Below are 23,755 nucleotides of genomic sequence, written 5' to 3' on the forward strand. Positions count from 1 at the left end.
ATGGAGAAAGGGGGATGTGGGTGGATAACGAAAAGACAAACCAATCACTCACAAGGATACAGGTTGAAGGAATCACTTTAGGGGAAAATAATATCAGAAATCAATAGCCTGAATTCAAAGTTGCAAGTCAGTGCGTCAAAGCAGGACTCAGGATGCTTTGCGGTCCGATAAGCAACACATGTAGCATGATCCCACACCATCTTGCAGCAGAGGGCACTACTGAGAATGCTGAAGTGGGACTACAATAGAGCCCTATAGGCTACCAGCAGCGCCAATTCACATACTCCAGTTACCTATACTACAATTAAAAGAAAACACCGCTTCAGTCTGCTGGTTTTTCAATCTTTCAATTTTTATTTAGAGCAATCATGCGTAAATGTTTAAATTGTCCAACCAAACTTGTAAACCACAAATTATTTGTTTCCATGCTGCAAATCCAGTGAGAAGAGAACATATCATGGTGATTTGATTAGGCCTATTCATTGCCTGTAATGAAGAATATGACCAGTTATGACCATTGCTGATCACTCATAAAAAGGAGAGGGAATCTTCATTAAAATACTCCTCCTACAAGCTCCCCTGAAATATTGCAAGGCTCTCAAGAAATTAGCAATTCATGCAAGACTGAGGGTTAACAGCTAATGGTGAACAATCTAACATTATCCTCATTATGTGCCCCTGCACAAAGGGATTCATTAAGGGTTAGTAATCTGGGATAATCTTGACTAGCGTGGATGATAGCAGATGTTTTTGCTCAACCTGTCGACTACATGAAAGGCCAAACAAAGTGTCACAATCACATTGCTTTGAGTTCCATTTGGATGCTTATGCAATTTCAATTCCCAATTTAACTAAATCTCTATGGGATTCATCAAGACCTGTATTGGATTACTTGCACAGCAATATTAGTGTATGGAGGAACTATTTGTCCTTTCACAGCTATCAGAGTTAACCCAGTTTCCTATAAAAGTCAAACACATGATACAGGTTGAAATTACGTGGGAAACGATTATGTACAGATTTCCAACTAGACACAAAGCAGGACCTTGCTTTCTCGTGGACAGGGTGCAGAGTCAGAGTCGTGATTCATGTCTGCTGTGCTCACCACTTGTGGACAGAGGGTGGATGCTGGCCACCCGCAGAGGTTTTAATGGTCCAACGGTATAAACAGACAGAAGTTAGAAAAGTGGGTGTAGCATAGTAGTAGTGCTGAGCAAGAGGTCTTGGTAAGAGGGGAGGGTGAATACCGCTTTGTTCATAGCCTTGCTCAGCTGACAGTTGCGGCCGAGTGGCAGGCTGTGAAGGAATTTAACATATAGGCATGGTGCAGGACGGTCAACATGGGTGCTGGGAAGCCAGTGGAACGGACACCGCTGTTGGACTGCAGGCCCAGAGGCATGGATATGATTGTAGGCTGGCTCAGAGAGTCGCCCAATATTTTCGCCATGCACTTCCCAAGTCTAGTTCATTACTGGTTATTGCGACCATCCATGTCAATGTTATAAATTGATCATGATTTGAGGGCCAAAACATCATTGTAGAAAACACATGTATGTTACAACTTTAACTTGCTCTGGACATACTTTCATTCCAGGCAACATTACCCAATTCATTCAGCTATATCCCTTCATGGCACAAAGACATGCATTCCACCTGCGATTAAATCTGATCACTGACCTGATTGTTCCACTGCTGTAATACTTTACTGCCTTTTCAAATCAACATTTATGAAAACCTGTTTGGCTCATCTCACAGGCTGCACACTTCTTCAGCTGTGTCACTGATGAATGCGTTGGTAGAAGGCCATTTCTCAACCTTACGCAATGACTTCTCTGCATGGCACCTACAGGCATTTTGTGGCCGAATTTAGAGCTCAGGCCTCTGTCATTTGTAAAGGTCCACTTTGCGGTGCCTACACAAGTGGGAGTGGAGTTAAAAGTGAATATGCATGAGACACAATTTATTCCTTGACATGAAATGGTAAAAACCATCTGACAAGAGGAAACGATGGAAAGCTCCAACAAGTCAAAAGATTTTTTTGTGAAAATGAATTGTCAATTAACCTCAGTGGATAGTTGTGAAGTCTCAAGATGTCCATCAAGATAAAACAAGGGTCCACGTAACCAGTGAATGGGTGGCAGCCGGGAAGACTGGCATAATGAGGCGTGCCCTCTCAGAATCACTGATACATTCTGGCGAGAAGGTGTAATGTCCTGGATTTAGCCATCAGGAGCTCTGGCACCAGCGGTGGCGATACCGTGGTTTTCAGTTGCCTGCTCGGTCAATAGAGGTTAGGCCAAGGCTGACATGAGAAGAACACAACGGTTCTCTTTGAATACCTAGCATAGGTCTTCACAGGAGGGGGGGAAACAGAACAGCCAAAGGCAGAAGCACAGTTCACACCCTGACCCAGGCAGGAGAAGATACAACAGGGGCCTCTCTTTATGGGTCCCACAGCACGGAAGTATAAGTCCACAGTCAGCTCCAACAGATGTCAATAACAGCAACATGAATCAATGGGATTTGTAGTTGAAATCTTTTTTAGTTTTGACACAAATGCTTTTAATTGAGTATTGCCATTAAGCTAATGCGTCGCTAAATTATCCACTGAAAAGAAACTGGACGACAACGCATGATGTTTGTTTAATGACTACTTGGGCTGTAGTCTAATCACACCAGTCTGGCACACTGTTTTGTTGAATGGTGTCTTGGTAATAGTCGTGAGTCAATAGGACCACAGTCTACTTTCACAAGAACCTTTCAGGAAAGATTCTAGAAACCACTGTTCAATCTCAAGTCCCTGGCCAGACATACAATTGCCTCTGTGTAATGGTTATCATCAATAAGTAATGTAGGCTTAAAAGTTTGCAATGGTCATTTATTTCTTCCCCCCCCCCATGTTTTCCATTACAATGCTTGTTTAAAACCAATTTCATTATTATACTGCATTATCATGGCATTAAAATCGATTTTACTTTCACCCGTCAAAATGAACATGTACTGAGATACTGTATGTTAACAATTGAATATATAAAATTAGAAGTGTCTGAACAAATAACTCTAGACAATTCAAAGCAACAACAAAAACTGTATCACAGGTCTGTATTAGGAATTCATTAATTAAACAGAAAATAGACTGCACCCTTGTGGCAGAGGACTGCCATCTTGTGGCATAGATTATCCACCACAAAATAAACAACTGCAACCCTGAACTGTTTTTTTTTAACGGAAGTAGAAAAAGAGACAAAAGTGGCTGAGGTGAGAAGTGGAAGACCTGATAGTGATTTCTGAATGTTACAATTATGTTAAACATGATAGTTCCATACCATCGCTCAACCCGTTCACCAGTTCAGTCCATACAGACTTTCACTGGCTTTTTTTTTTATTTCGAGGCTAAGGTCCTCTCCCACTCCACCTCCACAACTTTGTACAGTTCCATGGTGGCTTTGGCGTCCTCCACAGACGAGTGCCCCTTCTTCCCAGTCTGAGAACACAAGGGGAATTCCTTGTTACTACAAAATAACATAAGCTACACAATAAGAGGTTTATTAGCTTACTACTTTTGTCGAGAATAGAACAAACAACCCAGACTGAATCACTGTAGATTATATTCAAATCAATCCCGTTTCAATCAGAAGTCTCTTCTCACCTGGATGTTGCGGTTGAACAGGGCCTTGGTGAGTCTTTTCAGAGAGGCAACATCTTTCTCTGGAAAGCCAGCCTTCTGGTTGAGGAGAGGAATGCGGGATGTGTCCCGCGTTAAGACAGCAGGGTGACTGTAACTTAGGGACTTGAAGTCATTGTAGACAGCATGCCCTACCACCACCTTTCCTGAAAGGATCTTCAGAATCTATAGGAGGGGGGAATACAAATAAGAGATCAAATGATATCATGGTGATGTTTAGTAAAGTAAAGGTCCAAATAGAGTAGATTAAGGGGCAATTCCACAATAATGGAATTACGCTTTGACTCAGTTTTTTCACTTTGATTTCAAAGTTTAACAAACCATACAACCAATGTTCCCTCAATTTTTTTAAATCACTGAGCAAATTTAAGGTCTGCTGAGTGCAAACTTGAACGTTGTGAAAATTCTGTGCAACTTCCGGTGCGCGTTTACTCTGAACACTGATGTTGTACCCGCTTTAGGTAAGTTTAAACAGTGGTCAAGTAGGCTACTGTGAGTATTTGATCATAATGTAGTCCTACCAGAGTGGCCTACCATCAAAAACAACAGTAGCAGCCAGTGTATGGAGTTCAATTTAGGCCTACATTACATGAGACTTTTGAAAAAAACATGCAGGGCTTGATATTAACCTGTTTATCCACTTGATCTTCAGACAAGGTGACTAAAATTATATTGTTTGATGCAAGAAACCACTATACAAAATAAAATGCATAATTATTCCCAAACCATTATTACAGAGAATCAGACAAATTATGCTACCCTCTGCCTATTGGCTACTTAGCTTATTCAAGCCTGCCTCAAAATACAACACTGCCCCTTTAAGACAAAAAAAAGAGCTCTTTATCTGACTCCCTTTTTAAAAGAAAATGCTCATGTTTTGTGCTCTTGTAGGAAGCAATAACTCCCCCATTGCTGACTACAAATTATCAATAATTGGACTAATAACTCACTAACTAGCAAAGGATATGAACAAATATGCACACGTCACTACATGTAACTCTCGCTTTGATCTCAAAACAAGCGCATCAACGCATGCTGTAAAAATGAAGGTTACGTATGTAACCACAGATATGTGAGCTATATGGATCACTACAATATATTGGTATCACTCCGCGGTGGAGGAATACATCCGAGGTGAGGATTTACTCCCTTGTACACCTGTGTCACGGCTGGGGTCCGCCCCTATATATAGACCCTATGGCCGTGACACGTTCTCTACATAATTTTTAAGTGCCTCTAGCACCATAGAGGATTGGAGTGATCCATATAGCTCAGATAACCGTGGTTACATACGCAACCTTTGTTATGTTTCACTATATTGGATCACTCAAATATATTGGCATACACGTACCAGATTAGTCAGTGCTAGAAGGACCTGGCCAGTCAGCAGCGAAGTCACAGCGCGGGACCGAGACGCAGGGGCTGTCAATGTGGAAGGGGGTCCCGGCACAGTCCCCAGAAGGGGAGGCGACGCCCAGGACCTCCGAACCAACCGCAGAGGGAGGTGCCACATTTACCCGAGAGTACCTAGCAAAGGTACAAAAGGAAGCCCAGCTGGCCGCAGCACAGATCTCAGCAAGGGGCACTCCTCTCAGTAGAGCCAAGGACGCAGCCACACCTCGTGTTAAATGTGCCACCACAGATCCCAGCACTGGCATGCCAGCCAGGCGGTATGCTGTCGTAATCGGGGCCATGATCCAGCCCCCAGGACTCTCTCACCATAGCAGACAAATAGCTGGTCTGTTGTTCTCACTGATCGTGTCCGCTCCACATAGGCAGCCAGTGCCCTCACAGGGCACAGCATGCCAGAGGGAGGCCCAGACTCCCCCGCCACTGCCGGGGGGGGGGGGGGGTCACATGACCGTCGGGAGGAATGAAGGGTTGTGGCGGAGAGATATACTCCTCCCCCCGGGGTCCACCCGGTAGCACTCAGAACTTACTGAAAGAGCATGGAGCTCACCCACCCTCTTCAAGAAAGCCACCTTCATAGAGAGGTGTTTCAGGGAGGCAGACCCAAACGGTTCGAAAGGCGGCTTTGCCAAAGCTGCCAAGACCACATCCAGATCGCCATTGAGCGGGTCCTAGCTGGACGCAGGTGACGAACTCCCTTCATAAACCTGGAGACCAAGGGATGGTGCCCCACTGGCCTGTCCATCCACCCCACATGGCAGGCAGATATAGCGGCCAAATACCCACTCAGTGTAGAGGCTGTCAAGCCCCCCCTCATCCAAGCGAGACTGCAGTTATTGGAGGAAAGAGTGCACCCCGCATGACTCGGGCACAACCTCAATACCAGTGCACTAACAGCAGAACAACCGCCAACGCAACTGGTATGCTGCGGTTGTAGCCGGCGCCCTTGCGCACTGCATGGTGTTCAATGCACCCTCCTGTAGTCCTAACATGGATCATTAGTGCCGTTCAGTGGCCAAGCCCACAGACGGAGGCGGTGCGGCCTTGGATGCCACAGAGATCCCCCAGCCTGAGACAGCAAGTCCGGTCTCAGGGGAAGTTGCCAAGATGTCCCAGACAACAGGGACAGGAGAAGGCTGAACCAGGGTCGTCTGGGCCAATACGGAGCCACCAGAAGCAGACGATGCTCTGCCATCCTGGTCCTGTCCAGCACAGCCTGGATCAGGGGAAAGGGGGGGGGGAATACGTAACGCTCCAGGCCTGGCCAATCATGAGCCAGAGCATCCAAGCCCAGAGGCCCTGGTGGCTCCGACATGGAGTACCACAGGGGGAAGTGTGCATTCTCCAGGGAGGCAAACAGGTCCACCTGTGCCCTCCCGAACTTGTCCCACAGGTGCTGCACCACCTGGGGATGTAGGCTCCAGTCGCAAGGTGGCGGACCCTCCATCAAGAACATATCCACTGCCACACTCAGGATGTCAGGTACGTGTGCTGCGCGTAGAGACACTAGACAGCCCTGAGAAGGAGCTCCCATGCTATAAGATTGAGGCGGTGGGACCTCAGTCTACCCTGATGGTTGATGTAAGCCACCACAGTGGTGTTGTCCGTTGTCACCAGGATGCTTCCTTTCAGATGTGGAAGGAATGACCGCAGGGCCAGCAGTACAGCTCAGAGCTTTAGTGTATTGATGTGCTTGCTGCTCCAAGGGGGTCGCCAACAACCGCTGGCTGACCTGCCCTTGGTCACACATCCCCCCAGCCAATCTGGGAGGCATCGGTGTTGACCAGCTCCCGGCGGCACATCCTCAGCATCTCCACCCCACCTGAGAGAAAGGAGCGACAGCGCCACCTCAAAAATGCCCTGAGGCCCGCAGCGACGGTGGTGCTTCGGGTGCAGCTGGTGGAAGTTGAACCACTATTGAAAAGGCCGGAGATGGAGCAGGCCCAGGGGAATCAGAAAAGAGGCCATCGTCAGCAAGCCCAACAGGCGTTGGCAGGTCAGGGCGGATACCACCCGGCTCTGCAGAAAGTGGTCGAGGCAAGATGGATCGCCTGAACCCTTCTGGTGGGCAGGCGTGCTCTCCTGAGGACTCAGTCCAGTTCCATGCCAATGAAGGCCACCCTTTGGGTGGGCATCAGATGACTCTTCTTGCCGTTTACAGTAATGCCCAGCCTGCCGATGTGGGTCAGGAGCATGTCTGTCTGACAGGACCTGGGTCCTGGGCGGGGCACAAATCAGCCAATCGTCCAGGTAATTGAGGATCAACAATCAACAATCCTCGGGATGTGAGAGGTGCCAGGACAACGTCCATGTGAAAGTGCGGGGTGCCAAGGAGAGCCCGAAGGGAAGAACCATGAATTTGTAAGCTGTCCCTTCGAAAGTTAAATCGAAGGTACTGCCAATGAGCTGGGTGAACAGGAACATGGAAGTACGTATCCCTCAGGTCCAGCGCCACAAACCATTGGTCCCTGGACACGGTCTGCAACACGAGGCTGGGGACAGCATGTACCTTCAAGTACCCATTGAGGTTGAGGTCGTAACCCTCCGTCTCTTTTTGGAACCACAAAATAAGTGGAGTAGAACCGACCTAGTCATTCTGATGTCTCGATCCTGCAGTGGTGACACAAAGGTCTCTGAAGGATGGGGGCCGGCACCGGAATTGGAGTCAGTACCCCTCGAGCATTGTGGACAACACCCAGGGGGACTCCACACCCTCCTCCCACTTCGCCCTTTGAGACATGGAGAATCGCCAAGGCCGGGGAAGGGTGTGTCAGGGGTCCTGCCGGGGCCCGCCTCTCCTCTGGCGCCATGAGCACCTGGGTCTCCCAGGCACATCCCTATGGCGGTGAATGTTGACACCATCACACCTATCACAAAGGGAAGCCATAAGCTCAACCAAGCCAACAAGGCCACGGAGCAGGGGTCTGACGCCATGGGAGAGCTTCTCGTGAACCCCTTGGAGGAATAGGAACCCGATGAGGGGTAAATTACCCAGTACCTCTGCAAAAACCGGGGAAGACCCGTGTGGGAAAAACAGGCTGTTGCCTTCACCGCACGCTGTGCCCCTCCCCGCGTTCGTCCCTTAGCACGAGGCGATGTGGCAGGAGAGGGACCCCACCGTTGTTCGGGTGCATGTAGGTGGCGACGGTCCGTCTGACTTGGACCCGGGGAGGCGGCATGAACAGCCTCAGGGTCTCCCGGTCCCTACGAACCTTATCGTCTGCTCTTGAATGTCATCAACCCCTCTGCCAAACGTCAGCCCTGGGGTGATGGGGTGAGTGGCAAATGTGCTCTGGAGAGCAGGTGGCAGACAGGATTGGGCCAGCCAGAGATAGCGCCGGCCAGAGATAGCGCCGGGACGTAACCACCTGCACCATGGCCCGTCCGTTAGCACGGGCCACATCCCTCTGGATCAGGGAAAGCAAGCAAGACACCTCCATCACTTCCCGGAGGAGCTCCTATGTGCCCTCCTGCAGCCAGGAAACCAGAGTCTGCAGGTAGGCCTGCAGCAGCATGGCCGCGTTGGTAAGGCGGCCAAGAGAGCAAAGGGACCCATATGTGGCTTTCAAGTCTCCATCAAAGACTCTGGGGGTTCCGCCCTGGCAGACGCCCAGTTCTCCTGCAAGGCCTCGTAGAACTCAGCAGAGATGGGGACAGATGGAGAGTCATCACTGTCCACCAGTTGATGTCCAGTGCAGTGGCTACCCAAGTGAGTGGGCTCCTCATAGCCTCTCGAGCCACTGGGGGCGATGAAGCCCCCCGCTGGTGGCTTTTGATGGCCTGTCAGCCTGGTAGCCCCGCTCACGGTGGTGAACAGTGCCAGCATTGTCCCCCAGGAACAGCCTATCACTGGCCAACAGGGAACAGCTGTTGCCGCCACCAAAGCTACCAACCTCCTGACGCAGGGCATGGCCCTACGTTCAAGGTGGTCCCAGCTCTGCCGGCGGTGGCTCTGGCCATGCTTCCTGGGAGGGGTACTGGGCCCAGACTAACAGCTTGCTGCCGCACCACTCCTGGGGGAGGGAGCTCATTCCCAGCCTGAGCCCAAGCCTGGCCGACCCACTCGCGCATGGCCTCCAGGCGCTCTGAGAACACCACACAAAACAGACATCCAGTAGGGCGCTCCACCGCCCTCCCCGCGTGGCTCAAACCCAGGCAGTGCATACACGAGGTATGCGGATCCGCAGGGGGATGCCACCATCACACCTGTCACAAAGGGAAGCCATAAGCTCAGCCAAGCCAACAAGGCCACTGACACCCTGTGAGAGCTATGTCGTGATCCGCTTGGAGGAATAGGAACTCTGAGGGATAAATTACCCAGTACCTCTGCAAACACAGAGGAAGACCCCTGTGGGAAAAACAGGCAGACAAAAAAAAAACAGCAACCAGGTAATGGATTGATTTATTTGTTTTACTCCAACATTACCTACCGGTTTAATATGCAAGCAGTAAAAACAGCACCATATGGAGTAACGCCCGTTAAGGAACCCCAAAGTTAATGTCTCAACGTAGTTTTCCATAATACTCGCACTCTGCAGGGGAAAGAACAAGAAAAAACCCTGCAAGATAATTATCAGAGAACCCGCGCTGAAGCAGCATGCTAAAGCAATTCACAACACACACAGACCAAGTCAGTCGGCAAGTTGTGTAAGGTAAATTACAGTTTGTGGCAGCAAGAGCCACCAATATATTAATGCACACGGAGTCGTAGTGTAACGCTAACAAAACACAAGCACGACAAACCACAGGCGGAAGACACAGATCAACCACACGCAGTGAGTGGCGCACTCAAGAGGAGGGTCTGGCCATGTGGCCAGCTGCTCCAGGCTGCAAACAGCCAGTGAGTATACTTCCACGCAAGATATTACACTTACTAGTGACTTACCAAGTGAACTTCAGAAAGTTTGTACTTCAAAACATACGGACTTCCGCCGAGAAAATGAAAGCGAACATGTCGTGGCCATGGAGTCTATATATAGGGGCGGACCCCAGCCGTGACACAGGTGTACACCGGAGCAAATCTGTAAATCCTCACCTCGGATGTATCCCTCCGCCGCGGAGTGATACCAATATATTGGAGTGATCCAATATAGTGAAACATAACAGTCCAGTTCAAAATGAATGACACCGATCCATGGTGAGAGAGAGTGAGGCTTATCCAGACTGTTTTAACACTTTGTGACTTATGATTTCCCATTGTAGCCAATTCAGTTGCAGTAAGTCCGTAACTGATTTTTTGGGTAATTCCGTTAACCATTTGGTAACAGAATTATGAGTTTGAATCACTGAATAATTCATAAACAACATTTATGTCAGTAAAATCACTATAACTTATTGGTAGGTCTACCATTATCCTCCTTCCTCATAAGGGAGAGAGGTTTGAAAATATTTTAAACGTGTGGGCTTTTATTAATGGAATTACAAGGAAATATTTATTAAACTTACAGGAGGTAAACAACTTACCCAAAACTAAATATAAGTGTTGATATTAATTGGCAGGGGTCTTTACAATACTATGTTTTGATGTATTTCTGATACCTTTTAAATACTTTTTTTGGTATATGTTTTCTAAGGCCCCTTTTCCATCTGTTTATCCAGAAATCAAAGCCTTCGCTAATATCACATTTTCAAGATGGAAAATGGTTGAAAAATGGATCTATGCCTTTATTTCCCCAAAATATAGACTCTTAGCTTTCATTTGACACCGAATTTGATATGCTCATAGGTCCTTTTCGGTGGAAAGAAATATTTTTAAAAAATCATCCTCCTTAGAACATTCTCCTCCAAAAGGCTTCTTACCTCCTTCCTGGCATGTTGATATGGCATGGCTTTGACCAGTTGATGCCAGGAGATGCCACTCCAACGAGTCCGGTAGTCAGTGACTGCGTTGGTGGGCTTGATGTACCTGTCATACACCACGTCTCCATCATAGGAGACAATACTGCATCGTGCCAACTCACTGTTGCGACCCTTGGGGCCCGTGCCAACCATCTCACAGTCCATGGCAAGGTACTTCAGGGGGTTACAAAAGGGGGCCGACCCTCTTGGGATAGGGGCGCAGTGGGCAACAGTCCTGGTGGGCGGGGGTTGGTGCCCCGGAGTGATAGTCGAAGTGGATTGCTCAGGATTGGTGGAATTCTTCACAGTAATGGTGAAGGATGTTGAGCTGCTTGTGGATGATGCAGGTTTGGAAGCAGCACCTCTGGCATGCTCTGAACTGGGTATGTGATATGAACTTTTACTGTGAGTATTCTGAGTGTGAGCAGAGCTTTTGTTGTGTGCAGCATTGGGTTGAGGCGGCCGATTGGCCCAGGGAGGCGGGCCCTGATGTTTATTCCCCTGTTTATGATTGTGCTGGTTCTGCTTCTTGTTGAGGTAACCCTTTTTCTCCAAGAATCGCCGCCTGTCGATGAATGCCTTGTGTTTGTTGCTTCCCGATGAGTCCTTACAGGGTCCACTGCTGCCCGAACAGCCCAGGTTGAACATCATGTCCGACATCTTGGAGGGGAATCTTCCTCAGCTGGGGCTGGGTTTGTTCTTGGACTAAAACTGTTGACGTCCCACTCCCTCCAACAGGACATAAAGGTCTTCACTGCTGTGCAAAATTAGGTTCAACTTTTTGTTTTAATCAAATGTCATTCTGACCCAATTGTCATGACATCAATTGAAGCGGTATTGTGATACCTGGACAAAAATAAAATAGATTTATGTTAACAAATCAGCTTGTATGTCTGAAATTGTGGGAAAACATTCTAGTCATGACAAACAAAAAAGTTAACTAGCCAGCTAGTTCGCTGTTTATATAATCTAGCTAGTTTGGCACTAGCTTAGTTACGTGGCCTCAATGTGTTTCATGCTAACTAGCCACAATTAACTTTAGGTATTTTCGAAAAGTATGTGTAATCCGTGTAGTGTAAATGTTAGCTTGATAGATAGTTGTCAGGATGATATTACAGTAGAAAATACGGCTTATGCGAGCTAGCATTGGGTCCTTGGCTAGTTTGCTATCTAGCTACAGTAATATTAGCTGGCTCTGATGCTAAGCTACCCGAAACAGCGACTCAAACATTAGCTAACTAGGAATGAAACTTTATTCTCCAGACAGACTAATTAATTTTGTATGTCTAAACTCATATTGTGTCCTGATAATATGGTGCACAAATCAGCGTTATACAACAAATTACACATATACACCGACCTATAAATATAGCACCATGCTCCGACATCCTTAGCAGCCGAACAGTCGACTACTTCCGGTTCAGAGGTCGTGTTGTGAGGAAGAGCTACAAACAAACATTTCTCATCGTCGTTATATAAAACTCTTTCACTCGGGTGTAATAGTGTATTGTTGAAATGTTTAATGTTCACAATTTATAACCGGTCAGTTGCCGATGCGACGGTCGAATGATGTGCTCACCGACACTTTCAGCAGAGCAGCAAAGAGAGTTGGCAAGAAATCTTACATATTTTCTGTCGACATACAAACACATCTCCGATTCCTTCATAATTGTACGTAGTAAGCAACTCATTATATTTCTATGTTTTTTTAAGTTACGCTGCTGCAGGTTTTTATACGGTTATTTGATTATAAGATGATCACGTGATATACTGCTATCAAGTCTCGAGTCCTCCGCTCCAGGTTGAAGTTTCCCGTACAGATCTAGGCTTACTTCCCCTCCCTCAATCCTGACCTAAACCATTATTTGGAAAAATGCTAAACTGACCGAAGTTCAGCGTCTAGAGGCAACTTCACCCTACACGCTCCCATGAAGCTTGATCCCTGGATCAAAGGGCCCCTGAATCGATTTCTCTAGCTACTCTTCAATGAATTAATGTTTTATTGATCATGTTTTCTCCTGCCATAGGAATTCTTCAGTGAGGATCTATGGGCTACATTGCCTACCAGATGGCAACAGATCCTCTGTGACCTGTCACCCCCACAAATAGCTGACCTCCTATTGGACAGATTGAATGTGAATAGAAGGTATTCAGTCATACCAGTGTATTCATTCAATTTGGATTCTATATCATAAAACAGTTTGAAATAACTTATACAATTTAACTTTTTTATTTCAGCTACTCTTGTGTATGGCCTCTTTCACTATTGGCTTTCCGGGCCACCGCGCATGCCCTGACGTTCCCCAGGACACCCCAGGGCAAGCGGGGACATGAAGTGGGCATGCTGAAGCCAGAGGAGTTCTTGGAGAACAAGAGTCAGAGCTCACTGCTGGGACACATATTTAGGAAACATGTGAAACCCAAGAAGCAGCATGAGATCCGGAGTCTGGGCACGGTAAAGATGTGCATACTAATTTGCATATATATGGATGTGCATACTACTTTTTTATATATGCTGCTGATTCAAATAAGCATTTCAGTTGTTGTTGATACTGATCTGTTCATCTCTCTCCACAGTTGGTGAAGCAGCTTTGTGACCTGACAAACTGCAATAGTGTGGTGGATGTGGGTTCTGGACAGGTAACCTAATATTCAGTCTTGTTATCAGACCTAGGTGTCACACAATATTACTTTTTGTAATCTTCCTAACAATGAGATTTGTCATGGTACATGATTGTGTATCCCTACTGGTCTCCCTAGGGCCATTTGACTCGTTTCTTGTCGTTTGGGCTTGGTCTGTCTGTGACTGGAATTGAGGCTGATCCCACTCTAGTTTCCATGGCATCCAAATATGATGGACAGCTTCTGTGGACGCTGGAGAAGGAGCGGCAGAGGAAGGTAATGCACCAGAACGCTCAGTAAAGTGCAAGAAAGGCACAGCTGATTGGCTCAGACTAGGCATTTTTTGTAAAACCAGAGTTATAAGCAATTAGGTGAATATTGCTAATATGCAATGTAATGAAGAATTAAATATTTATACTGCTCTTACTCTTTCAGAATGGACCTCCGCTCTCTAGATCTGCCCCTTCACCCTGCCATGTGGCTGGCTGGGTCAACCCCAAAGCATCATGGAACGACTTCGTCAAGCAGGTAGGAAATGGTAAATGTGTCTGTGAGGATCAGACCGCTCCGGCTGGACCCAGTAAGAAGAGACAGCGGGAGTCCATGTCAGAAGCTGATCAGCAACATGGGCACGGAGACCAGCCTGTGTTGACTGCAAAATCAGAATTCCTGGGCTGTTCAGACAATGGCCAGGCTGCATCCCCACTCAAGAATAATGACAATACATGTACAAACTCGTTTACTAGTGTAAAACATGAACCCCGGTCTAGCTCACTCTCGTTTCCAAAACGTCTTTGCAAGACTGAAGCCGGGCAAGGCCCATATGTCCACCCACTCTGCCAAGAGAGTTCATCCACAGAAGTTGTTGTCTGCCCTGTGGAAGAGGGGCAGGGATGTCCAGATTTTATCCTAACGGGCCTCCATGCCTGCGGGGACCTCAGTGCCACCCTCCTTCGCCACTTTGCCAGCTGCCCTCACGTTCGTGGCATCACCTCAGTGGCGTGCTGCTACATGAAGATCACCACCAGTGAGAACCCCAACCCCCCTGGCCTCATAGCCCCTCCCCTATCCCCTTTGCCCACCAGTGAGGCATCTCACTCAGAGTTTGGCTACCCAATGAGCTCCTGGGTGCAGGGGTTGCCGGGACACCAGCTGTCCTATAAGGCACGGGAGGGGGCGTGTCATGCCATAGAGGACTACATGCACAGGCTGCGGGAAGAGAGTGGGTTGCTAAGGATGCACTGTTATCGGGCAACCCTAGAGACAGTTATCAGGGAGGCGAAGCCAGAGCTGCGCAGGCCGGGAGTCCAGGCAATAAAGAAAGCACATCTGCTACCCTTTACAGAGTGAGTGTTTACCCAAGATTGTATCCATACCTCTTCAGTCTGTATCATTAGGCAGCAGCTTTCACTGTATGTTAGGATGAAAACTTAAGAAATTCATCCTTGCATGTCTCAAACTATTTGGTATTATCCTTGTGTATAATGATAATACTTTTGATGATCACATTTAGGAATTCAATATCGCCTTTAGGTCAAACATGATCATCTATGTACCCCTGACCCCCCCCTCTCACCATGTACCCACAGGTATGCCCGTCTGGGTCTACCCCGCGTTGGCCTGCCCCCTGACCTGCCCCTGGACACCTGCAGAGTGGAGGCCATGCTGAGGCAGGAGGGTCGTGTGGTGGTCTACTTCAGCCTGGCTCTGCTACTGGCACCGGTGGTGGAGACACTGGTGCTGCTGGACAGGATGCTATACCTGCAGGAGAAAGGTGAGGAAATGTACAGAGACTGTGTATTATCAGATCTTAATGTATACTGATATTGTATCTGGATTCCATACATCTTTTTTGTGGGCCCAGTGCTAACAGTAAAGGTGTTATTTATTGCTTGATTGTTGGTGTAGGTATAAAGAGTCAGCTGGTGCCACTCTTTGACCCTGCGTTCTCTCCCCGAAACCTGGTACTGATGGCTTTGAAGCAGCCGACAAGGGACAGAGACTGAGTGCACCCTTCCATAACCAAGGACACCTCTAAAACGGTGTGTTGTGTTCAGAGTTTACTCCCTTACTCATTGGTGCTCAAGGACTTGAGTGGAAGTTTAGGAGTAGCTGTGTCCGAATATCCATACTAGCGTACTACATACTTGTATATACACTTGTAAATGAGAATTTGTTCTCAACTTGCCTACCTGGTTAAATAAAGGTGAAATAAAAATAAATAAAAACTTCAACTGCATACTATGTACTCATTGTCGTAAGCTATTTTGCACGTACCGTCTGAATAGAATACTAATGGAGTTATAGTTGTCTTGATGTCCTTTGGGTTGTGAAACATTCTTGATACACATGGGAAACTGTTGTGAAAAACCCAGCAGCGTTGCAGTTCTTGACACAAACTGGTGCACTTGGCACCTACTACCATACCCTGTTCAAAGGCATTTAAATCTGGTTTTGGTTTCATTAACATAGTGAAACCCAAGTGCATATAAATGAAATCAAATACCCTAGTACACAACCCAAAACTTTTCAAATGTTGAAATTGACAACAAAAAAATTAGGTGCATCGCAAATTCAACTTCTGGACAGCAACAAAACTAAAGCACTGATAATTGGGAACGACATCAGAACAACACTTTAATGAGAACAGAAATTGACTTTGGGTAAAAAAAAAAAAAAAATTCAAAAGATGTAGCCTACGATGCAACACTCATGATCACTTTAAAGAGAACAAAGACTACATGGCCTACATTAAATTTGACCACCACAGAAGCGTCGCTATTCGGCATCTTCCTAATTAAGTTGCCCAATTTTGTTAGGCCCTAGTTCTAAGTAGCCAATCACTCGCAGCCCACCTCTTCCAATGCACTGTGGAAAAATGTGCATTGAATTCTACTAGATGAGCTGAAATGAGTAACATTTAAACCATTCTTGGTTTTTGAAAATTGCATACTATAAAACTTTCGTTTCCCATACTGAGAATGCATCATGCGCAATTGCATTATTTCATGTTATTGGTTAATTTTGGTAGCACATCCCCATATCTGGTTGTCAAAGCTAAAATGGATGACATCCGGGTATTTAAAGTATACTTGATTTAAAATGTTTCATACTAAAAATATTTAGGATGCAAGTATGGGTATTTGGACATGGCCAGAGTCAAATTACTAATATTTCCTCACAGAATGTGGAAAGAAGTAGAGGGCACGCAACCATACACATGTAATGCAATTGCTTTTTCATATTCATGTCTGGACCAAATTGCTTTTTAAAGGGAGAGAATGTGCCCCTTTTCTGTCAAATTGTGTAAATGAATGAAGACTGGTATTTAGACTTCACCAGATGAATCCTTAGTTATTTTCCAAAGCCTGTTTCCAGTAGTAATTGCCATTGTTCGGGATTTTTTTTTCAGGGATTGACACATTCGCTGACACTCAACCTGTAGTTTTGAAGGATTAATCCAACGTAGCCAATGTATTTTACACAGCAGCAGTCATACATGAAACTCCTGACCTGTTGCTCAGTGCACACTCAAAATGAGCCGGCAAGCTCTAGACGTCTCAACCTTATCCACAGACCTAGTGTGGTGCTATTGTTCGATTTATTCAACCCGCAAGAGTTGCACCAAGTACATCGTGATCAACCACATTTTATAAGAACAGTCGCCACATACCATTGGTTGTATCCTACTTTGGTGTCCATGACTCATGACCACAAATGTGCCATAGACAGTATCTTGATGTACCTCTAACTATTGAGCCACAAATAGTTTGAATTTTACAGTCTGCACCACACGTGACATAAGTTTGTTACAGGGAGTGTTTAACACATGACTGAAGCATCCAGACTTAGGCCACAGACTCCAGTATTAAGTTGTCAGACTGCAGTGTTCTGTTGCTGCCGACGCATCGTCACACAGGATCTAAAGCAGTTTCTCTTTTGCAAATTGGATTTAAAGCAAGCCTTGCATGTCATTAAGATTGATTAGAATCCAGCCAGCCAGTTTCACCAGTCTGCTTCATGGGAACTTGGTTTAGAACTGTTTGTTTTTAGCCAAACAGAAGGGGGTTATGTATTTCAGTGCAAATCCTTCACTATAATGTTGGGTGCAGTTTGCCATGTTTAAGCATAGGTAGCAGACCAGGGGCCACATGAAGAGTCTCAGTACAAGTGCTGTTCTAGGATCAAGTCCCTACTGTCCATGTAATCTTATTCACTGATCTAAAAAGGCAAAACTGATCCTAAAATCAGCACTCTTGAGACAATTGATTCATACAGCCCCAGATTTCACATGCAAAAGACATGTACCAGTAATGCGCATTCAAGTCTACGATGAGCTGAGTTTAACATATTTAGACCGCAATCACCTTTATTGATCTGAGCAGAATGTTAACTACTAGTGCAATGACAGTACACTGAAACTGGTCAGTCCATTGCAGGATTCTCTACAGCGGTAATCATTTGACTGTTGTAAAAAGAGCCTTTGTTAGTAATAACCATTGTGACAATATTGAAACCTTTGCCGGTTTCTGTCAAAAAGTACAAATAAATTAAAGCATACATGTTTGTTTTATTAACAAGGAATAATGAGTAGAAAGCCGAGGTCACAGACTGTTTCCAAACTCATTCATTCAGGCTCTCTACAAAGAACTCGTTACAGGCCACGGTCAGCGCAGCAACCAAGATGACAAACTCCTGAAAGTCCACCTCGCCATCTTTGTTTTCATCCAGATCACTCATGATCTTCTCTACTACCATAGGGTCCTTACTTGCCTGAGGGAGAGGAGTAGGAATGGTTAATGCATTGAAATGTAGGCCCAGACCAGAAGCAGCCACATGACTCTTGGAACAGTTGTAGATACAAAATAGGCAATACGCAGAAAATTGCACAAAACCAATCAGATGGAAAGATCGATCTCATGTCATATTGTTATACCCATCAAATAATTTCAGATTTAAGAAATGTCTAGGTGATAAGCGTTGTTTCTAGGCAAGGCCATTGTATTATTTAAATTATTCTAGTAGAATATGTCTTGAAGGTGATGGGTCCCACAACTGTTCAATAATTCAAGACTTCTCCAATACTTGTTTGTATGACTTGCTTTGGGGCAGTTCTCATTTTGTTTATGTCCATAAAAATGTAATTGCTCAGAATGTCATATTGAAACCACATATCCCTCCCCTTGACAGCATTAGGAATCAAACTCACCGCCAGGAAGTCACTCAGTTCACCCTGCAACAGATTCTTCAGCTCAACTTTGCTCAGCTTGTACTTGTCCCCTTCTTTTGAGGAGTATGAGTGGAACACTCGAATTAGCCCCTCCATTGCACTCTCAAGTTTGGAACCCATTTTACAGCACTGTGAATACCTACAAAAAAAAAGGGGATAGGTCATTTACAGCTGTATGGACAATTAGATTTAACAGTAGAAGTCAATTTGCATGAAGTGAACCCCTTACTGGTTCCTGTTTATTTTAACACATGTGTCTGTGTAGACTATTGTAAACTGTATGCAAAAGCCACTGGGGCAAGTTTTTCCTTTGCATTTCATCCAGTTCCAAATTATCATCATGTGGGTTCAAATCTATCAGACTTTCAAATTTGGTCTTTGAAAAACAAAGTACATGCTAAATTATGATCTAGATACAGGCATCCGTTAACTAGCAACCCATGAATTTAAATATATTGACTCCAGCAGCAACTGAATTGAAAAATATTGATCCAGAGAATGAGACATTGCTATTGGTTGCCCAGGTGAGCACACGTCACCAATACAGCACTGGTGGGCCTACACTGAGGAAACCGTCAGACCTTGCTGTTCTCAGGGGTCCAGGATAAACCTCAAAACGATCAGGTATCTTAGTAACTCTATAGATGGTTTCGCAAGCTATTGATTGTCATCCCCAGAGATGCATAAATAATGTAGCCCAGTCTTTTGTGTGCGGTGGGGGAGTGATGGGTGCAGCTCTCCTAGTAATTCAAGCTCTGGGGGGGGGGTTAACTGCCTTGCAGAATGACATTAACATTACAGTTACTGACCCAACACTAACTACTAGGCTACCTGCCATTCAGAGGGTCAGTGGGCAAGACAAAAGATTTGTGCCTTCGAACAGGGTATGGTAGTATGTGCCAGGCGCACCAGTTTGAGTGTGCCAAGAACTGCAACGCTGCTGGGTTTTTCCACTCACAACAGTCTCCCCATTTGTATCAAGAATGGTCCACCACCCAAAGGACATCCAGCCAACTTTACACAATTGTGGGAAGCATTGGCATCAACATGGGCAAGCATCCCTGTGGAACACTTGACACCTTGCGGCTATTCTTAGGGTAAAAGGGGAAGGTGTACCTAAAGTTTTGTACACTATAGTTAACATAGGCCTAAAGCTCCTTTGCTGAACTTTTTGTAGGCCTAAGACAATTATAAAAGATGGCAAAATGTGCAATAACCAAAAGGGAATCACTATAAAATAAACTCAACGCTACCCCCCACAAAAAAAAGGAAATATGATTTATCTCACCAGGAAGCCTATTGGCTGCATGGCACATACATGTACATATGCTCAACAAGAAATAGGCATGCAGGTTATGTTAAAAAATCAATTGACCACAAACACGTTCGCTACTCACCTCAACGCCGATGACAAACGAAGCAGAAGTGGCGTCGATCCTCATCTTACCTGTTTTATGCATCTCACCTGTGAGAAAATTAAATCAGGCGCCTCCCACCGGTGAAACCTGCAACATCACGGATACAAATGGCACGGGTAGACCTAATTCATTTGACCATGTAAGGTTACATTTGGCGGTGCAACTACTAATTACAATTATTATACAGAATGTATTAGCCTACCTCATAAACAATACAGTATCAGTATACTATCGTATAGGCTGTATTTAACAATGACGTCTTCAAATGATGGGACCTATTGGTTTAAAGCAACTAAAATGACGGACTTACATTCCGAGTTCATTAGCAGGGTTGTATTCATTACGTCTTGCGGTTGTAACGGAAACCGTTTACGTTTAAAGAACCAAACTGATGGAAACAAAGAAAACGGGAATGGGACCTAACTGAGGGAAATGCCATGACGCTTCCCAAATGCTCTGTCTAAACGCAAATAGGCCTATGCCTTGCACGAAGAGATACCGTTTTGGAAACATTTGGAATAACTTTCAATTCTGTGAGAAAGTATTTATTTAAAAAAAAAAATGTTAAATGACTACACACCTTTTTAGGATTAGAGTTCCCATGCCGGGCGGCCATATTTCCATGTTATAGCGCTTGTTTAAGCCTACGGAAGACAGAGGCGACCGTGAGAAGTGTGCAGGAGGGCATGAAACAAAAGAATATGCAGTATCGGTGGAAACAGTTGTGTGTTAACTTTGGGGGTACCCATGATGCTGAGGATCAGAAGTTTCCAGTGAGAGAAAGGCAGGCTGAAGTTGCCAGGATCAGAGTAGTACAGAAGGTGTGGTATGCTGAGACAGTGAAGAGAGGAAGATGGGTAGAGATCCTGAGAGGATCCCTGTGAGGAAACTGAGGCCAACAGAGAGTGAGGCATAGCCATGGTTATCAACTGTACCACAGAAATGGAACGTAAATCACATAAAATATATGTTGTGGTGGCAGCTACAGAGAAGTACTTGGGTGTACGAGATTTTACTGCAGAAGATTTACAAGGTGTGTTTAATGATAGTGTCTCGTCCTCGCAGGTTTGTTGGCCTGGTGTAGGATTAGATAGAGCCAAGTCGTGGAAAAGTGGTGAGGTTTTTAATGGGTGTAAGGTTAGTTGGTCCCTTTTCCCCATCCCCTTCCCTTTTTGTGTCACAAAGTGTAATGAATTCACACTCCAGAATAGTAGGCGGAAACACAGGCCTAGATAAGAGAAATAGATGAATAGGGAGGCTGTGACCGGCCTCACACTCCAGTACACTAGGTGGCGGTGTATGTACCTTTCAGTTTGTTGTGGTCCTCCAATACAAATTTGTGGAATAATAATAATAAGAAGAGAAGAAGATGCGATCATCTCTTCTAATTTGCTATCGAAGCATCTCCTAACACTTGTGTGTAATAGTGTTGTAACTGAAAAATACTGTCGGCTGCAACTGTGTTAAAAGTGGTTAAAACAGTGTACAGTAAGTGTTTATTTTGCATTTGTGAAATTATTTTGATGTGAAAGTGAAAGGCTTTATGTTTCCAAAACCGTATCGCAAGGGAGGATTGTTAACGTTTCTAAATGTTAAAACATAGCATCAGGATTGTAATTCACATGGAGCCAGCTGTCTTCCATACCATCTGCTGAGAACCCAAGACAGCAGAGAGGAAGAGGCGAAGCAAGAGGTTTTACTCTACCCAAAATCTGTCCACGAAAAATAAGCCCCTGAATTTATGCACAAACTGACAGAAACCGTCTCAGGGAAGCTCATCTGCGTGCTTGCCGTCCTCACCAGGGTATTGACCTGACTGCAGTTTAGCGTTGTAACCGACTTCAGTGGGGAAATGCTCACCTTCGATGGCCACTAGCACACTGGAGAAGTGTGTTCTACATGGAAGAATCCCGGTTTCAACAGTACCGGGCAGATGGCAGACGTTGTGTGGGTGAGCGGTTTGCTGATGTCAACGTTGTGAACACTGCCCCACGGTGGCGGTTGGGTTATGGTATAAGCAGGCATAAGCTTTGGACAACTAACACAATTGCATTTTATCAATGGCAATTTCAATGCACAGAGATATCGTGACGAGATCCTGAGGCTCATTGTCGTGCCATTCATCCACCGCCATCAGCTCATGTTTCAGCATGATCATCCACAGCCCCATGTCGCAATGATCTGTACGCAATTCCTGGAAGCTGAAAATGTCCCAGTTCTCCCATGGCCTGAATTCTCACCAGACATGTCACCCATTGAGCATGTTTTGGATGCTTTGGATAGACGTGTACGTGTTCCAGTTCCTGCCAATTTCCAGCATCTTCGCACAGCCATTGAAGAGGAGTGGGACAACATTCCACAGGCCACAATCAACAGCCTGATCAACTCTATGCGAAGGAGATGTGCCGCACTCCATGAGGTAAATGTTGGTCACACCAGATATTGACTGGTTTTCCATGTCCCTACCTTTTAAAAAAAAAAATCTATGATCAACAGATGCATACATGTATTCACAGTCATGTGAAATCCATAGATTGGAGAATAGTTCATTTATTTAAATTGACTGATTTCCATAGATGAACTGTAACTTAGTAAAATCTTTGAAATTGTTGCATGTTGTGTTTATATTTTTAATCAGTGTAAATTGAATCATCATTTAGGGGATAGGCGTACGTTAGCCATGGGATATGACAGCAGCAGGTCAGATACGTATAGGCCTACTACAGTATGTTCCATACATTCACTCTCTCTCTCTCACCATTGTCCCTTGCTGGGCACCCAAAATGGTTTGCCAGCATTTATCACCTCAAATGACATCACATGGAAATAATCTCCCTCTGCATGCTTCTGCGCTCATATCAGACGCTAACTACCAAATTCATATAAGCTGTAGCCGATGAATGAGCCATCTATCATCACACATGCTATATTCTATGAGATTGTAATTCATTCATATGCTAATGTACACGTTGACATACAGCGTCTGTCCTTCTGTCCTTTTTCAAGATTACATGCTCTTATGCTATGACTATGGTAGATTAGATAAACACACACAATAAAACGAACACTACTTCAAAAGTATACTTGCAGAATACAAAACCAAGGGGTCAATTAAGAGATAATGCCTGAGAAGCCGTGGTTTATAGGATATCTTGGCAAAGGTGTTAGGCCTGATATGTGGTAACTGTCCATGTGGTCAGAATACAGACCTCTGTCATAAGTATTCACATGTCATGTACTTTGTGTATTACTTTGTAGGCTATACTTTGCTTAACCTTCCAAGATTAGACAGCTCCAGGACAAATACTGTAAGTCTGATGGAAGTCATTCATCGAGGCTTGGCCATGTCAAGGCCACAACAGCGGGCTGTACGGAGTGCGTTTCCGAGGTGATCTCACTTAAGTAGATGTCAACCTGAGTGACCCGGAAAAAGAGCACTCACCTTTCCCTTTTGTGTGGGAAACTAAAGCCACCATCTCTCATTACTGTGCAGAGAAGCAGAACCAACTGTTAGAATCTCTTACAGCCTGTGCAAGCTTCAACTTAATCGTA

At 45.4% G+C, this 23,755-nt stretch overlaps 3 protein-coding genes across 3 annotated transcripts; 1 reads left to right on the forward strand and 2 right to left on the reverse strand.

Annotated features, from left to right (window-relative positions):
• Positions 1–2,861: 2,861 nt before the first annotated feature.
• On the reverse strand, positions 2,862–12,388 carry LOC106605323 (interferon-stimulated 20 kDa exonuclease-like 2). Its single transcript, XM_014200813.2, has 4 exons — positions 12,294–12,388; positions 10,895–11,779; positions 3,650–3,850; positions 2,862–3,484 (listed from the first exon to the last, which is right to left on the reverse strand). Exons 2-4 carry the CDS (start codon positions 11,591–11,593, stop codon positions 3,383–3,385), a joined length of 1,002 nt encoding a protein of 333 aa, XP_014056288.1. The 5' UTR covers positions 11,594–11,779; positions 12,294–12,388; the 3' UTR covers positions 2,862–3,382.
• Positions 12,389–12,404: 16 nt separating this feature from the next.
• On the forward strand, positions 12,405–15,799 carry cl026 (CL026 protein). The gene is made up of 8 exons (NM_001173885.1): positions 12,405–12,604; positions 12,961–13,079; positions 13,172–13,388; positions 13,511–13,573; positions 13,694–13,831; positions 13,991–14,901; positions 15,145–15,329; positions 15,464–15,799. Exons 1-8 carry the CDS (start codon positions 12,500–12,502, stop codon positions 15,559–15,561), a joined length of 1,836 nt encoding a protein of 611 aa, NP_001167356.1. The 5' UTR covers positions 12,405–12,499; the 3' UTR covers positions 15,562–15,799.
• Positions 15,800–18,105: 2,306 nt separating this feature from the next.
• On the reverse strand, positions 18,106–20,277 carry LOC106605324 (protein S100-A1). The gene is made up of 3 exons (XM_014200814.2): positions 20,183–20,277; positions 18,765–18,924; positions 18,106–18,328 (listed from the first exon to the last, which is right to left on the reverse strand). The coding sequence occupies exons 2-3, from the start codon at positions 18,903–18,905 to the stop codon at positions 18,179–18,181; spliced, it is 291 nt and encodes a 96-aa protein (XP_014056289.1). The 5' UTR covers positions 18,906–18,924; positions 20,183–20,277; the 3' UTR covers positions 18,106–18,178.
• Positions 20,278–23,755: the final 3,478 nt, after the last annotated feature.

Source organism: Salmo salar, chromosome ssa05 (genome assembly GCF_905237065.1).
Source record: "Salmo salar chromosome ssa05, Ssal_v3.1, whole genome shotgun sequence".
In the NCBI taxonomy this organism is placed as follows: domain Eukaryota; kingdom Metazoa; phylum Chordata; class Actinopteri; order Salmoniformes; family Salmonidae; genus Salmo; species Salmo salar.